This window comes from Canis lupus, chromosome 12 (genome assembly GCF_011100685.1).
Source record: "Canis lupus familiaris isolate Mischka breed German Shepherd chromosome 12, alternate assembly UU_Cfam_GSD_1.0, whole genome shotgun sequence".
Lineage (NCBI taxonomy): Eukaryota > Metazoa > Chordata > Mammalia > Carnivora > Canidae > Canis > Canis lupus.
Genome location: NC_049233.1, coordinates 47,160,759 through 47,177,309, shown reverse-complemented (window position 1 = coordinate 47,177,309; position 16,551 = coordinate 47,160,759). Strand labels below are relative to the sequence as shown.

Genomic DNA, 16,551 nt, shown 5'->3' with positions numbered 1-16,551 from the left:
CCCATGGGGAGCCTACTTCTCCCTCTACCTATGTCTCTGCCTCTCTGTGTGTGTGTCTCTCATAAATAAATAAATAAAAGCTTTGAAAAAAAAAAATCTTGCAGAATCGAATGAGGGTTGACAGAACAGATAAAATCAAAGACCTGATGTTGTAAAGCTCAGTGTGCTCTAACCATCCCACCTCCTTCAAGGACAGATCCCGCCCCCGCCCCTGGCCCCCACCCCAGGCCTTGCCTCAACAGCCAGTCAGCCTATCTTTAGCATCATTTCTAAACTACAGGTATGAAAGTCATGAACACTTAGAAGTAGGTCTGTTTGAAGTTAATCTTTATGATATATGTAGAAAATGGATTTTGAAACATACTATTATAAATTACATTTCACCTACATAGAAAGCAAATTATATAAACACCTTAATAAAAGTCACCAAGGCAGAAAAAAATGCATTAAATATAAATGATCCCCTCACCATTAAAGCATGTTTTAACAGTCCCTCCCTCCATCTGGGAGTCTTTATTATCCAGGAGTTGATATTAGAAGTATGTAAGACAGTACTAAAACTATTGCTCTAAAATTCAGCAATCAGTAATTCACATGGGCCCTACACACAACTACCTATGGGGTCAGGCAGAGATAAGGCAAAGCAGCAGAAATGGGGTCTGGAAGTACCTAGCCTATGAAAGAGCACAGCATCTCTCACAGGAATGCTAGCTAAGTACGTCAAATATTCTGATTTTTTGCAAGGGGGCAGAAATCCAGATTTTATGTAAAATTTCCAGGTTTTGAAAATTCATGTGGACCTCTACTCTCATTATTCCAAATTAGTGAGGTCTTATTATACATCAATTTAATCTATGTTAACAATTAATAGCTAATGAGGCTGAAAATATTGACTAGATTTAAAAATGTTAATGTTAAAAAAAAAAATGTTAATGTTTAACATTAAATGTGATTTTAGGAACAAATAAGCTTCTATCTCAGTTACAGTCTTATAAATATATTAATATCTAAAGAGCATCATAATTTCAGCCTTTAATGCTGCCAAACTTTTTCTAACAGAAAATGGGTAGACAGTTTTACTTCCCAATTTTAATAGAATGCAAAATGTGTTACAGAGAACACTTTTTAGTTTTTTGTAGCAGTTTGACAGTGAATATAAGAATCTGGAAAACATTTACACAACCAATAAATGTGCCAGACCCACAAAATTAACTAATTTTCACAGATACAAAGATACTTGTCAATATTTGCCACTGTCCATAACTTAGTGAAATCCACTTTAAAAATTCAGTCTCTAACTAGGTCTCATCAACAGCTCTGGTTAAGTTCACCTTGACCCCAGAAGTGATTTTACTCTGTCCCCCACGGAGACCAGCTAGGTAAATCTGGGGCCTGGGCACTCGGGTGCTGCCTTCTCTCATAGACTGCGTGCTAGCATCCTTGGGTGGGTACACCTGTGAATAATTCTCTCTTCTCATGTGACTGAGATCGGTTTGTACTGAGTGAGTAACTTTCTGACGCAAATTGGCCTAAAAAGAAAGAGAATACACAGGAATTAGCCCATCTCTAAAGAACAAATAATATCAGCCTCATGTTTTTTCTCAATCCACAGAGAAATTAGCCCTACAACACAGTATTTTTCTACAAAACATTAAAACATTAGAAAAACTAGAACATAATAAATATCCTTTGTCAAGAGGTGGGAAAATACATAAAATGTTGAAAACAGACCCAAGGAAAGAACATACAGATTCAAACTTCACAGTGAGTTCACAATTATTTGTTAACACAATCTTCTAACTCCTTCATTATTATACTTTGAGATTCATACAACTTGGATTTTCCCACCATACTTGGTTTATTGTTTTAAAAGACAAAAATTTAAGATTTTCTTTGTCTTTTTTAAATGGACTTCACCCAAGACTTTTAATATAAAAAGTTCCGATGTCTTCAGGTTACATTTTACAGTATTCAACATCCTGCTTGCTCTTTTTATGGATTACTAGTAAACATGAAGTTAAACAGAGGACTCAGGCTGGGAAACAAAAAGAAGTTTATGAAAGGGAGACTAGAAAAAAAAAATGAAAGGGAGACTAGGATGTACTGAAGTAATAAGGAAGTCCTAGAAAAAAAGCTCAGAAGCATTAGAGCCTGTGAGTTCAAAAGCAGAGACCTCACATTCCAGATTTTGAGATATTGTGGGTGACTAAGAACTGAAACAATTTCCCCCACACTGAGTTTATTGTCAAGTGACTATGACTTGGCTATTCCATTGTCTTCATTAGCGTGATTTTACCACTCCAGGAGACCCTTGCCAAAGGGTCACTACAGAACATCCTGAAAGACATACCTTCAGTAGTAAGCATCAATGCACAGATTAAGCCCTCACATTCTTTCCACCCCTGCCCCATAAATCTTCACCTTCTATTCCCATTACTGCTGGGCTGGGTTTTTCATGATCTTTACCCAATCCAGTACAAGCCTTCATCCCATCCCCTGACCTACTCTTGGCATTGAAAGACCTGCCTTCCACCACATGTGGATTCTCAATAAATTCTGACCTTGCTGTTTCCCCTCAGGACACTATCAAGGCTCTGCTAGGGTGGTGGTTCCCCCTACAGCTTTAAGCACTACACTCAGTTTTGTCTTATCAGTAGGTTATATTGCTAATATATGGGGAACTGGCATTCAACATAACATAATTCTAGAGCATAATTAGGTCTACAGTGGGAATCAGAATGAAGTGGAGGCTGAGGAATGGGAAGAGAGGGTTCAGTCAGTACACAGTGCAGCCCCACCAAATACCCCGTTCTCTTAACATTTCCAGCCCAGACCTATGCTGGCACCTCTACCTCTCCTATCCTATCCAACCATCACTCCCCTCTTCTCTTTTGCCTTTTTATACCTCAGACCAATTTAAAATGTCACTGAAGTTAATTCTTATTTCACTTCTGTTACATAACTTACCAAGAGGTACTGAAATATTTTTAGTGTATCAATGTCACTTGCGAGACAATTAGCTTCTGAAGAACAAAGCAGTGATATCTATGTTACCTAGTATATATCCAGTGGGCTCAAGTGAGTTTAGTAGATGACAGTAAAGAACATCAGGATGAAGCTTCATGAACTACGGAAGAGTAACTGATAGGAATATTAGCATTCCTATCAGTTACTCTTCCGTAGTTCATAGGAACAAGGATCTGGAAGGTATACCAAGAAACTGATCCTTCCTCATCTCAGGAAATCAAGGGACTGAAAAGCTGCCACCAGAAAGGACAGCAAGAAAAATGTCAAGGATGGTGAAAAGCCTATAAGACACAGAATATACAAATGGACAAAGGCTAGACCTTATATGACAATAGAACTCTGACCCACAACCTCTGTAGCCATAGCTATCAGCACAGAAGAGGCAGGATTTGACTAGCTTCCCTATTTTTTGCTGCCTCCACCATTCAATTAAGGAACAACCAGAGAAAGCCAACTATGCCCACCAAACCAATCATATAAAAGTTCCCACTTAGAGTTAGCCCACGTCCAGTTTTCCCATGTCAACAACATCCAATCAGAGAATGCCTGAAGCTTTCCCCTTTTTTTTCACTATAAAGCTTCCCCACTTCCCCTGCCCACTTTGGAGCTCCCGCCAACTGCAAGTAATGGTGGCTGACTCCCTTGCTATAGCAAACTTTGAATAAATCGCCTCTGTTCTCATTTGGGTAGTCTTTGTTTATTTCCATACCCCATTTTAAAGAGAGAGATAAAATATACTAAGAAAAGGCTACAGATATAAAAGGGTTTATTTCCTTCAGACTCTAAATACTTGTTTAAAATGACGAGGTACTATAGAAAGAATGAGTGGGAGGAATTCCCGAATCAGACAGGGATGAGAGTTTCAAAACCATCATTTGAGGGCATGCACCTCTTATGATTAGTGACTGAGAATCAGAAGGATGAGAGAGATCAATGCCTGTAGAGAACATGTTAACAACAGGAGGGGACAGTAGCTGTGATATAACAGAGATAACCTTCTGCTCCTCAAAAAAAAAAAAAAAAAAAAAAAAAAAAAAAAAATCCAAAAGAGGACATTGAGAGTGCTTTAAATGCTAGAACCTCATAGATTTGCACAATAGATGGGTATAGAAAGAGAGAGTGGGGGATCCCTGGGTGGCTCAACAGTTTAGTGCTGTCTTCAGCCCAGGGCCTGATCCTGGGGCCCTGGGATCAAGTCCCACACGGGGCTCCCTGCATGGAGCCTGCTTTTCCCTCTGCCTGTGTCTCTGCCTCTCTGCCTCTCTGTCTCTGTCTCTCTCTCTCTCTCTCTGTGTGCCTCCCATGAAAAAATAAATAAAATCTTAAAAACAAAACAAAACAAAACAAAAAAAGAGTGAGCAGCTACCATTGTTCTAGTTACTGGACTGTATAATTGGAGAATAGTTTCATGTTTCTGTATATGCTTAAAATTAGAAGACAATAAAAAAAATTAGAAGACAATCTTGCGACGTAAAGCTGGCAAATTATTTGTGAAGAACTCCATGTACAACTTATTGGCTTTAATAAATAGTTTAAATCACTAACTCTATGAGTAACAATACATTAAAGTTCCCCAACCTATAGCTCTCAGCCTTAGTGTCATCTTCTCGGAAACTCCCGAACCAAGTGAGCCAAGTGGAGGAAGAAGCAAATATGCAGACTGAAGTGAGAAAGATGAGGCAGAGGCCCAAGCAAACAGGTAACTTGTACACCCATGGAAGCCACAGGAGCAGACACAAGGAAAGCCAGAGGCCAGGGACACTGGTACAAATTGTTGGACTGCATGCTGACTTTCTAGAACTTGATTCAATGGATCTTGAATATTCATTGCCATCTGATCACAACAATATCTTGGAGAAACCCACCTTGCTCATACCAAAACAGTCCCCTTTGGTCCTATGCCCTGGACCTGTGGCTTGAGGACTAACACTGTTTTCATTTGTGGCTGAATGTAACATATATACAATAAGTCATCTCTTCTGCTGTCTTAGCTAAAGAAAAAACAATCCTCCAACCTATAAATAATTTTAGAAAATATTGTTACAAACCAATTTTATAGCTTTTCTTCTTAATTCCCATTCATTCCACTCATACGATCTCACAATGGTTGGTGGCAATATGTGTGTATCCGTCTGAGTGCTACTTTCACACTTTGTAATTGGTTTTATATAATGTTTGTCAACATCCTTCATCTAAAGAAATAAAGTTTTGTAATTAGTACTTATTAAAAAAATAAACATTATTTAGGGAGAACAAAAAATATTTATCTAAACAAAAAGATTAGAAAAACAAGAATTTTTGAACATGGAATATACTCATAAAGACAGCAGAGAAAACAAGCTGATAGTAGTGAGCTAAATGTGATAACTTTCCTGGGCATTATGACTCTCTTTGCACCTAACTTTGAGGTATATTTTGGAAGAGGAAAACCTAACATCACTCATTCCTAAGTCAAATGCCCTTCTCACAATTGGTGGCATAAGTGAATACTTGGTTGAAAACTGACAGAAGTTTAAAATAGCCATTAAATATTAAATATGAGGGGGCAGCCCAGGTGGCTCAGCGGTTTAGCGCCACCTTCAGCCCAGGGCATGATCCTGGGGACCCGGGATGGAGCCTGCTTCTCCCTCTGCCTATGTCTCTGCCTCTCTCTGTGTCTCTCATGAAAAAATAAATTTAAAAATAAAAAAATTAAATATGAATCACATTTGTTTAAAGTATCAAAACATCTTTAGGATATATACATATTTTAATGATAGTTGATGATGGGACTTTTATTTTTTGTTGTTTATTTTTTAATTTAAATTCAATTTGCGGGATCCCTGGGTGGCGCAGCGGTTTGGCGCCTGCCTTTGGCCCAGGGCACGATCCTGGAGACCGGGATCGAATCCCACGTCAGGCTCCCGGTGCATGGAGCCTGCTTCTCCCTCTGCCTGTGTCTCTGCGCCTCTCTCTCTCTCTCTGTGACTATCATAAATAAATAAAAATTTTAAAAAAAAAAAAAAAAAAAAAAAAAAAAAAAAAATAAATTCAATTTGCCAACATATAGTGTAATACCCAGTGCTCATCCCATCAAGTGCTCTCCTCAGTGCCCATCACCCAGTTACCCCATCCCCCCACCTACCTCCCCTTCCGCAACCCTTTGTTTCTCAGAGTTAGCAGTCTCTCATGGTTTGTCTCCCTAATTTTTCTCACTCAGTTCCCCTCCTTTCCCTTATAATCCCTTTCACTATTTCTTATATTCCACGTATAAGTGAAACCATATGATGATTGTCCTTCTCCGATTGACTTATTTCACTCAGCATAATACCCTTCAGCTGATGATGGGATTTTTTAAAGTTCATTTATTTATAATCTCTGTACCCAATGTGGAGTTTGAATTTATGACCCTGAGAAGAGAGTTGCATTCAGTAGCAACTAAGCCAGCCAGGAGCCTCTAGGATAAGGATATACCTTAAACTCAAACTATGCATACACAGCATATTATCCAAGGTGGCTTTGTTTTAGTTAGATATTTTGATTTTCTGCTAGAGAACCCACAGCGTCACTATTAAAACATTAAATATTAACTCCAAGCTAAACAAGATACGATTATGCTGTATATGAAATTGTTGGAGAGGATGGTAGAGTTTAAGGAACTCAGATCATAATGAAGAGAGAAAAGATCAGCTTCTCTTTTTTTAATTCCAGTATAACAGTGTTATATTAGTTGCAAGTGTACAACATAGTGACTCAACAATTCTAAACATTACTCAATGATCATCATGATCAGTATACTCTTATTCCCCCTTACCTATTTCACCCATCCCCCCACCTCTCCTCTGACAACCACCAGTTAGTTCTCTATATTTGTCTGTCTCATCTTCTCTATGTCCATTTGTTTTAGTCTCTTAAACTCCACACATGAATGAAATCACATGGTGTTTGTTTTTCTCTGACTGACTTATTTCACTTAGCATTATGTCTTCTTCATCCAACCATGTTGTTGCAAATGGCAAGATTTCATTCATTTTTATGGCTGAGTAATATTCCATTGTGAATATATATTCTGTATTTATGTATACATATTGTGCGTGTTTATGTATACACACACACACACATATATATGTCACATCTCCTTTATCTGTTCAATATTAACTCCTTACTCCAAATCAAGCAACAGATAATCACTGATTGCCTTACCACCTACCTCAAGATACAATTTTTTACTTTAAAATGAATTATGATATAGTTGGATAGATAAAAACATGCTGCAAGATGATTAGCAATATTATACAATTCAAGTAAATGGCTAGTAGATAATTATAAGGATCACAGCTTTGAAATACGAAAAGAGAAAACTCATTACTATAGGTACTGAAGGCCACTGGAGAAGAGCTGGGAATTAAATGTACAGAAAAAAGGGAAAAACACGATGAATAAATGGGGGAAGGTTATTCTTTGATGGAAAACGAGGCATTACCTACATATTGCACACCTTTCTGATGATCTGATTCTAGCTTTTCACTGTCTTTTAGGTATCCCACAACTCTGTAAGTTATAAATAAGTGCTAGCAAGGCCAAATAATGCTTATCTATAGACATGCAAATTCATAATTCTTTCAAAGTTTTCTATGTAACTTGACAATGTAATTCTCAAATTTATATGGAAAGTAGAGTCAAGTATAGCCAAGATTCTTTAAAGAGGAAAGGATGGGAGAACTTAGTTTACCAGATATCAAGACTTATTATAAGGCTACAGTAAGATATAGGTACAGGAATTCTTCAAAAATTGAAAAATTGAATAGAGAGCCTAAAAATTAAGCTTGTGCATATAAGACACTGTAGATGCTGGGAAAGGACAGAGTATTGAACAAATGGTCAAGGGACAATTCACTACTCAAATGGAAAAAAAATTAAAATTAGATCTTCACCTCCCCCTAAACACAAAAATTAAATCCAAGTCATAGACTCAGGTATAAAAGGCAAATCCATATTTTTTTTACAAAACAAGGTAGAAGAATATTTTTATGATCTAAGATACTTGAGGATTTCTTTAACAAGACATAAAAGTTCAAGACATGAAAGAAAAAAGATTAATAAAATACATATTAAATTGAATTTTTATTTGTGAAAAGATATCACAAAAACAATGAAAAATATAGAACTGGGAGAGCATAGACTAGTGGAAAACAATTGAGAGCCTAGAAACAAACCCATTCCATATGAGAATTATTAATTCAATGGAGGTGTAATAATACTGAGTGTCATCATATTGAAAAGCATATGTTTTTATTATCATTACAGTCACTGCTGGGATCACAAACAGTTTTAGAAGTAGTCAGACTAAAAAATATAATTAAAACCATTATGTTTTATTAAGACATAATTAATGAAACTACTAATTTTTTTTTTTAATTTTTTTTTTAATATTTATTTATTTATGTATGATAGTCACAGAGAGAGAGAGAGAGAGGCAGAGACACAGGCAGAGGGAGAAGCAGGCTCCATGCACCGGGAGCCCGACGTGGGATTCGATCCCGGGTCTCCAGGATCACGCCCTGGGCCAAAGGCAGGAGCTAAACCGCTGCGCCACCCAGGGATCCCTGAAACTACTAATTATTTTAAAAACTCAGTAAATGATACTTCTTATGGATGAGACAACCCAATACAATAAACATTAAAAAATTCTTTATTTTATTTTATTATTTTAATGCAATTCCACTTAAAATCTCAAGAAGACCTAGGAGGAAACTTGGCAAATTTATTAAGAAAATTACATATATATATATATATATATATATATATATATATATAAAGATTCATGCATCACTATCTAAGACAATTTTGAGAAAGTAAAAGGGAAAAAGCTTGCTCTATCAAATAATAAAATATATCAGAAAGCAATAGTAATCATGACGCCTGGGTGGCATAGTCAGTTAAGTGTCTGCATTGGGCCTGGTCATGATCTCAGGGTCCTAGGTCAGAACAAGGAGCCTGCTTCTCCTTCTCCCTCTGCCCCTCCCCCACTGCTCCTTCTCTTTCTCTCTCTCTCTCCCACTCACTTCCTCTCAAATAAATACATACATACAATCTTAAAAAAAAGAAAGCAATAGTAATTAAAGCTGTATGGTGCCAGTGTAGGGACAGATACAAGGACCTATTAAATTATCTTACAACTCTAAATTATCACCTGTGTTATCTGTGCTAAGCTCCTTTATGGTTTTTTTTTTTAAGATTTTATTTATTTACTTATTTGAGAGAAAGAGAGCAGAGTGAGACAAAGCATGAGCAGGAGAAGGGACAGAGGTGGAGAGAAGCAGGCTCCCCGCTTAGCAGGGAGCTCAACAAGGGGCTCAATCCCAGGACCCTGGGATCATGACCTAAGTTGAAGGCAGATGCTTAACCAACTGAGCTACCCAGGCACCCCTGTGCTAAGCTCCTTTAATTTTAGATAAAGAAATAGTATAGTTTCAATTATTTATCTAAATGTGGTCTTTCTCTTCCAAATTTGTCCAGTCTTATTCATCAGCTTGACTCCTTGTTTTCATTATTCTTTATGGATTTCATTAGTTTCCCTCTTCGTGGGTGAATCTTTTCTGATAGCATTAAAGGCCCTCTTCTGATCCTGTCTCTGCTTGGACTTAGGAAACATTCTACAACAAAGTATAACTTTTTCATTAACTACACTTTTAAAAGTCATAAATTCTTAAAATACCAACTCTGCTTACTTGAGAATATGGAATGAGGGTTTCGAACTGTTGATGAAGTTCCAGTAACTGAATTAATTCTGCATTTTTTTTTGCTTTTTCTTTAATTAGATCAATATAATGTTCAGGATTTTCTGCAAATAAGTATGCAGCATCTTTGGTATGGAAAGTGTAATACTTTTCTTTATATTTCAAAATTCCAATTGCTGGATTTCCTGAAAATTAAGAAAAGGAAATGAATTAGGTATGAAATATTAAGTGATTCCATGTTTATAATGCATCCATAAAACCATCCCCTATAAACTGCATCTTTATCATATGGCTTTTGTTTTTCATTTTGCTACAATGCTACAATTTGCAATTTTAAATTATATATTTTGTTAAATTATATTTTATTTTTATGTGAAATTCATGTTAAAGTATGATTTACATAAAAATTTACTATCCAGATATAAAGTGTTTGAAAATCTTTTATGAGAAGCCAGTCATCTGATGTTTTTTTCAAATCTCCTTTAACTATACTAACTACTGTATACATTGTTTTAAAAATAATTCTAATTCTATGGGGCACCTGGGTGGCTCAGCAGTTGAGCGTCTGTCTTCGGCCCAGGACGTGATCTCGAGATCCGGGATCGAGTCCCACATCGGGCTCCCTGCATGGAGCCTGCTTCTCCCTCTGCCTATGTCTCTGCCTCTCTCTCTGTGTCTCTCATAAATAAATAAAATATTTAAAAAATAAAAATAAAAATAATTCTATAAAAACTATAAAGATGGGACTTTTCCAAAATACAGGAGGGGTTTTTTTGTTTTGTTTTGTTTTGTTTTTTGAGATTTTTTAGTAATTAGTAGTCTCTACTTCCAGCATGGGGCTTGAACTCACAAGCCCAAAACCAAGAGTCACAGGCTCCACTGATCCAGCCAGCCAAGCACCTCCAATACAAGTTTCTGTTAGAAAGTATTTTCCACTGTGAACAGATACTACATAAAATATGGATTATTAAATATCCACATATTGGTGAGAAAAAGTAATATTTTTTTCCTTGTTCAACAAAATGCATTGGCTCTATTCCTGGGACTAAGGTTATTTTTTTTAATATTTGATTTATTTATTCATGAGAGACGGGGTGGGGGGCCGAGACACAGGCAGAGGGCAAAGCAAGCTCCATGCAAGGAGCCTGACCTGGGACTCGATCCCAGGTCTCCAGGATCATGCCCTGGGCTGAAGGCGGTGCTAAACCGCTGAGCCACCCGGGCTGCCCTATTCCTGGCACTAAGGTTATAAAAGAAAACAAAGTTCCTGCTCTCAGTAAATCAACAAATATATCATGGACCAGAGAATACTGCAGAAAAAAATTAAACATAAAGCCAGTTAAACACATAGTGAAAAGAAGAGGATGAGGTTGATATTTTAAATTGGGTGATCAAGGAAGGCTGTAAAATGAAGGAGGAACAAGGTACATAGCTATATGGGGGATAGAGTTTTCCAAGTAGAAGGAATAGGAGGGCAAAGGCTATGAGATAAAAAATGGGCTCAGAATGTTCAAGAATAGTAAGGCCAGTGGGACTGGAACAGTGAGCAAGGGAGATTGGTTGGCAATGAAGTTAGTGACATCATCTGAAAAGGACCCTAACTGGTAAACCAGTGTCATCTTGGCACTTAAGCCACGTAGTCTACAGTCCTGAAAGGAGGGAAGTCCTACAAAATTCCTCTGAAGTAATGCAGGCTGCTACTGTCCAGAAAATAAAGTAGTTAACAGAAATAATGTAGCAAACAAAATAGTCAGGACTAGCTTATTCATAGCTCCTCAAGCCCTCCTACTTTCCTATTTCTATTAGAATCCTAGTTAGTGGAAGCTGGAAGGGGCCAAACAGTTCCAGACTAGAAACCAGGCTCTTCTGAATCTTAGCCCATAGCGTTTTCAACTACATCATGCTACCTAACATCGCCCCACAGCCATGTTTCTCTGTTTGTGTCTCTTATGACTCCCTTCCCTTCTTATTCAGAATGGTGGATGGATAGAAGGATGGATAGAAGGAAGAAAGGAAGGGGAAAGGAAAAAAAGAGAAAAGAAAAAAGAAAAGGAAGAAACCATCTATATTCTGTTACTTTTTACTTCTTCATGGCTCTTGACTGTTTCTTCCCCAGTATCAGTGATCCTTACGGGGCCTCAGAATACTATTCTCTCAGCTTCTTACAGTAAACCTTCTGTTACTCCCATTAAGAAAAATCTAATACCATAAAAAATGAGGCAGAATGTGTGTTCTGTTGCCTGTATATACACACAATTCCAATAATTATTTCTAATAAAAAACGAATACCCAACTACGAAATATAGCAAAAGAAATAACAAAGAAAGAAAAAAAAGGAAGGAAGAGGTTAACGGTGTAAGATAAATTAGAAATCATTTTGTCAAACTGTTTTCAGTATAGCCCTAGATGACTTTTTAATATCCAATTCATAGAGCACTTTTTGGGTAATAATTTCTGGCTTATTCTTTGTTTTAGGAAAGCCCTAGTAATCTATACATCACAGAGAGATTTTTACTTGATAAAATACTGGCCATTTCCTTAGACAGATCTGACTTATCCAGAAATCCTGATCTATGTTAATGGAATGTAACCATAAAGTGACAACATATTGTTTAATAAACATAACCAGCCAGTTAGTGTTGCTCTTTCAAGTAATTACTTTGGAAGATGATATATATTTTAGTAATGCCATGTGAATTCCTGAAATCCTTCATTGGACATCTGAGTCATCCCTCTTTTTACAATACTGTGGCATCCATATTTCATTATATACACATTCCATCACTCATCATGCATAGCATAATTTCTTGGTTATGTCAGTCTACCAGATTATTTCATGAGTACTTCAAAGATGAAGACCTTGGTCTGGATCATCTTTGTGGCTCCTTTCCTAGTTCACCACCGATCCCATAAAATTTTAAAAATGAGTAAGTTTTAAAAAAAAAGTGAATAAGTGACAATAATAGCACTTTATCCAAAGAAAAAATGGGAAAGTCAAAGTAATGTTGTTCCCAACAATATACCTGGAAGGAGAAGACCATCTGTTGTGGCAAATGTATAACCACAGAATCCTCGATACTGAATTAGCAATTTATCAAAATTTGCTGTTGTTTCTGGGAAAAGCCATTCTTGTTTTCTGAAATCCACCAGATGTACTCTATCTTCTAAAATGAAAGAGGAAGACAAGAAAAACTTTAATCAATAAGAAGAGTAAACAACAAGGAAATGAGCAGAAAAGACTGGCTGCTATGTGACTAGAATAGAGAGAGACAGACTTCACTCAAGGCAGTAGAACTCTTCATAATATACTAGGTGGCCAAATACTTTGAATATGATGCTGACATACTAGGACTATTGCTTCTTAAAATGGCGGGGAATGTACTCAATGGAAAGATTCAAGGATTTATCTCTCAGTAATTTACTTTTGATAAGATGTACAATTTTTGTTCTTTACACTTTTAAAATTCTTCCTAATGGTCACTGGTTTACTTATAGACATGTGATAAACACATTGTTTAAATTTTTTTTTTCTTCAAATAAAAATGCATATTTATAAGACACTGGTCTCCAGGGTTCTTATCTTTTGCAATCCTACTATACTTCTGGGCCTGGCTGTATATCAGAACATCAGCTACCACAAATGCCCTTTTGGTCACAACAAGAAGTAAATGCAAATGCTGGGGAAAATAAACCTTCTTTCTTTTTTCCTGCTATGCCCTGAAAGCCTCAAGAAAGGGATGAGATGTGGCAAGTGTTAATTAAATTCTTTTAGAAGAATACTGGGTCTCCCAATTCACTGGGATCAGTAACTGATAGTGTCCTATTGAATATAAAGTGGTGACATATGGTGGAAAATGACACGTTAACTCTAAGCAGTCAGTTGTCTTGCCAATATGGTTGAGTTTAACATCTACTGTTGAAGTGACTTTAACATCTTAATTTCATGTAGTATTTGTGTAGATAGGCTGTTTTAACAAAATAAAAGGGGTAGGAAAAACTAACTGGAAGGATACTTTGAGTCTTTCTGATTTAGTTTGCAGGGGGTTTATATTCTAATAGTTTAAGAATGGAAATTACCACTTCATTTTTATTTTCCACTTTCAACAAAACTTGAATTTGAAAAGGAAATTTAGAGAGTAAATTATCTGATTTCATTTTCTAGAAAAACCTTTTTAGGCAACAACTTTCAGACTCTATTTTGGCATTTCTCATGAACTTCAAGTTGCCTTTAACTAAGAAGATGCCAAAACAGGAAAAAGTAGTTTGTTGATAAAGACAGCCTTTTCATAAGAATCAATGCATCTCTTAAAGGTTCTAAAATAAGCTCAAATGTGCGGGAATAAAATTCACTGATTTATACATTTCAGCCTGACTCTGAGGTGGATATATGGCAAATAGCATTCCAAAGAAATGGAGCTTTACTTGCAAAAAATATGGCAAAGAATAATAGTATTTTCTACTATGAATCAATAATAAAAACACAAAGACTACAATAGAAACACATAGGCAAGGAGCACATTATCAACTAAAATGTTTACAATACCATGAAGAATGGTTATTGCTGGATAGTAAGGTATTCGGTTTATGCGTTTTCCGTTTGCAATATTTTCTATAACAAACATTACTACTCTTTTAATCAAGAGAGATGTTTAATACTTTATCAGAAGGAGCCTGAACTTCTTTTTTTTTTTTAAGTAAAGTCTACACCCAATGTGAGGCTTGAACTCACAACCCCAAGATCCAGGAACACGGGCTCCTGGGACCGAGCCTGCCAAGTGTCCCACACATGAAATTTTTAAAACAAGAGTGGCTTTATTCTAGAGGCAATTTTAAGAGGAAGAGGAAGTCAAGGATGATTTCTATTACCCAAGTGTTCTTTCACCCTGCACACATCGGTTTTCACAGTCAGTCCATCAAGAAGATTCTGCATCACTTTCTCAGGAAAGAGTAGATCATGAGAACCCAGGAATGGCTCAAGATGAGTTGTTAAATTGCTGAGGACACTAATCAAAACAGTTTCATCCTGGAAGCTAGTCCACAGTCTGGAGAGTGCAATGAAGATGGGCTGAGCAGGAGAAAGCAATGTTCAAAATATAACTGGCTCATAAAATTATAAGTCACTGTACTCTTTTAACAAATTTGTGTTTGTAAAGAAATTCATTCTTCCTGAAGATAAGTCAAAGTCTCCTCAAGTTAAACAATAACATCTACATAGCAACTAGACTCATAAGTTATGAGAAAAAAACTTGGGGACGCTTGGGTGGCTCAGTAGTTGAGTATCTGCTTTTGGCTCAGGTCATGATGCCAGGGTCTTGGGACGGAGTCCTGCATCAGGGTCCCTGCAGGGAGCCTGCCTCTCCCTCTGCCTATGTCTCTGCCTCTCTCTCTGTGTCTCTCATGAATAAATAAATAAAATCTTAAAAAAAAAAAAAACTTGTATTTTATTTCAAAGCATTTTATCTTAGTGTGATTGTCATAAAGTTAATTTACCCAAAAAAGTCAAACACATTTGATCACCTAAGAAAGTTTCATGGATGCTTGACCTCAAAATATCAAGGGAAAAGATCTTTTTTTTTTAAAGAAAAAAAAAGCTAAATATGACTCATTACCATTAGATTTATCTGGCTCAATTATGATTTAAAAGAACCTGGAAAATCTAGAGATACATCTTGGGGCATATTTTGTGATCTGCAAGTTAAAGATTTTAGGTCAGTGAGATAAAATGTTTTTTATTCATATTAAAGATCACTGACTTATAGAATAAATATATAAAAAATTAATCAGGTCCTACATAGCCTTTTGTTTCTTGGTTTTAAAACCTAATATTAATATAATGAAATATTACTCAGCCATTATTTTTTTTTTTTATGATAGTCACAGAGAGAGAGAGAGAGAGAGAGAAGAGAGGCAGAGACATAGGCAGAGGGAGAAGCAGGCTCCATGCACCGGGAGCCTGATGTGGGATTCGATCCCGGATCTCCAGGATCACGCCCTGGGCCAAAGGCAGGCGCCAAACCGCTGCGCCACCCAGGGATCCCTACTCAGCCATTATAAATGACAAATACATTTGCTTACAACGTGGATAGAACTGAAGGGTATTATGCTGGAGGGTATTATGCTGAGTGAAGTAAGTCAATTGAAGGACAAACATATAGTCTCATTCACTCGGGGAATATAAAAAATAGTGAAAGGGATTATAGTAGAAAGGAGAGAAAATGGGAAATATCAGAGAGGGTAACAGAACATGAAAGACTCCTAACTCTGGGAAACAAACGAGGGGTGGTGGAAGGGTAGGTAGGCGGGGGGTTGGGGTGACTAGGGTGATGGGCTGAGGGGGGTGATGAGCACTGGGTGTTATGCTGTATGTTGGCAAATCAAACTCCAATAAAAAATGTATAAAATAAATAATAAAACCTAATATTAGAAATGGTTACAGAAAATTATCAGAGCTTCAAACTGCTCTATAAAATACTGTATATGCACCTTATACCTCCTTAGGACTACCAGATTTGCCCATAAGATGGTGCAGATAATCAGAAAGTCAGTATATAGGCCTAGTAAACACAGTAGTTATCCTCTATCTCTTCATAGAGGTCACAAGTTACACCATCTCTTTGCTGAAGACAATTTCTAACCAGCCACTGTGAACATGTTTTCAATACTGCATTATGAATTCAGTAAAGGTTGCCACAACCTTTACTGACATTATGGCTACCATAACTTATATCTGCATCTCCCATTTGTAGCAATTGCCTACAAAGAGAATTCCCTCATCCAACCTACACTAGTAGTACAAAATAACCAT

General features: G+C 36.7%; 1 protein-coding gene across 7 annotated transcripts in view; it reads right to left on the bottom strand.

Annotated features, from left to right (window-relative positions):
• Nucleotides 1–1,074: 1,074 nt before the first annotated feature.
• Nucleotides 1,075–16,551, bottom strand: part of CFAP206 (cilia and flagella associated protein 206) — a 62,872-nt gene continuing 47,395 nt past the window's right edge. For all 7 annotated transcript variants that reach the window (XM_038554679.1, XM_038554681.1, XM_038554682.1 and 4 more), the window contains exons 9-13: nucleotides 14,613–14,811; nucleotides 12,770–12,910; nucleotides 9,738–9,931; nucleotides 5,076–5,219; nucleotides 1,075–1,529 (exon numbers count right to left, since the gene is read on the bottom strand). In XM_038554679.1, the coding sequence (XP_038410607.1) occupies nucleotides 1,299–1,529; nucleotides 5,076–5,219; nucleotides 9,738–9,931; nucleotides 12,770–12,910; nucleotides 14,613–14,811 (909 nt within the window). In that variant the 3' untranslated portion in view covers nucleotides 1,075–1,298. The remainder of the gene's footprint in view (nucleotides 1,530–5,075; nucleotides 5,220–9,737; nucleotides 9,932–12,769; nucleotides 12,911–14,612; nucleotides 14,812–16,551) is intronic.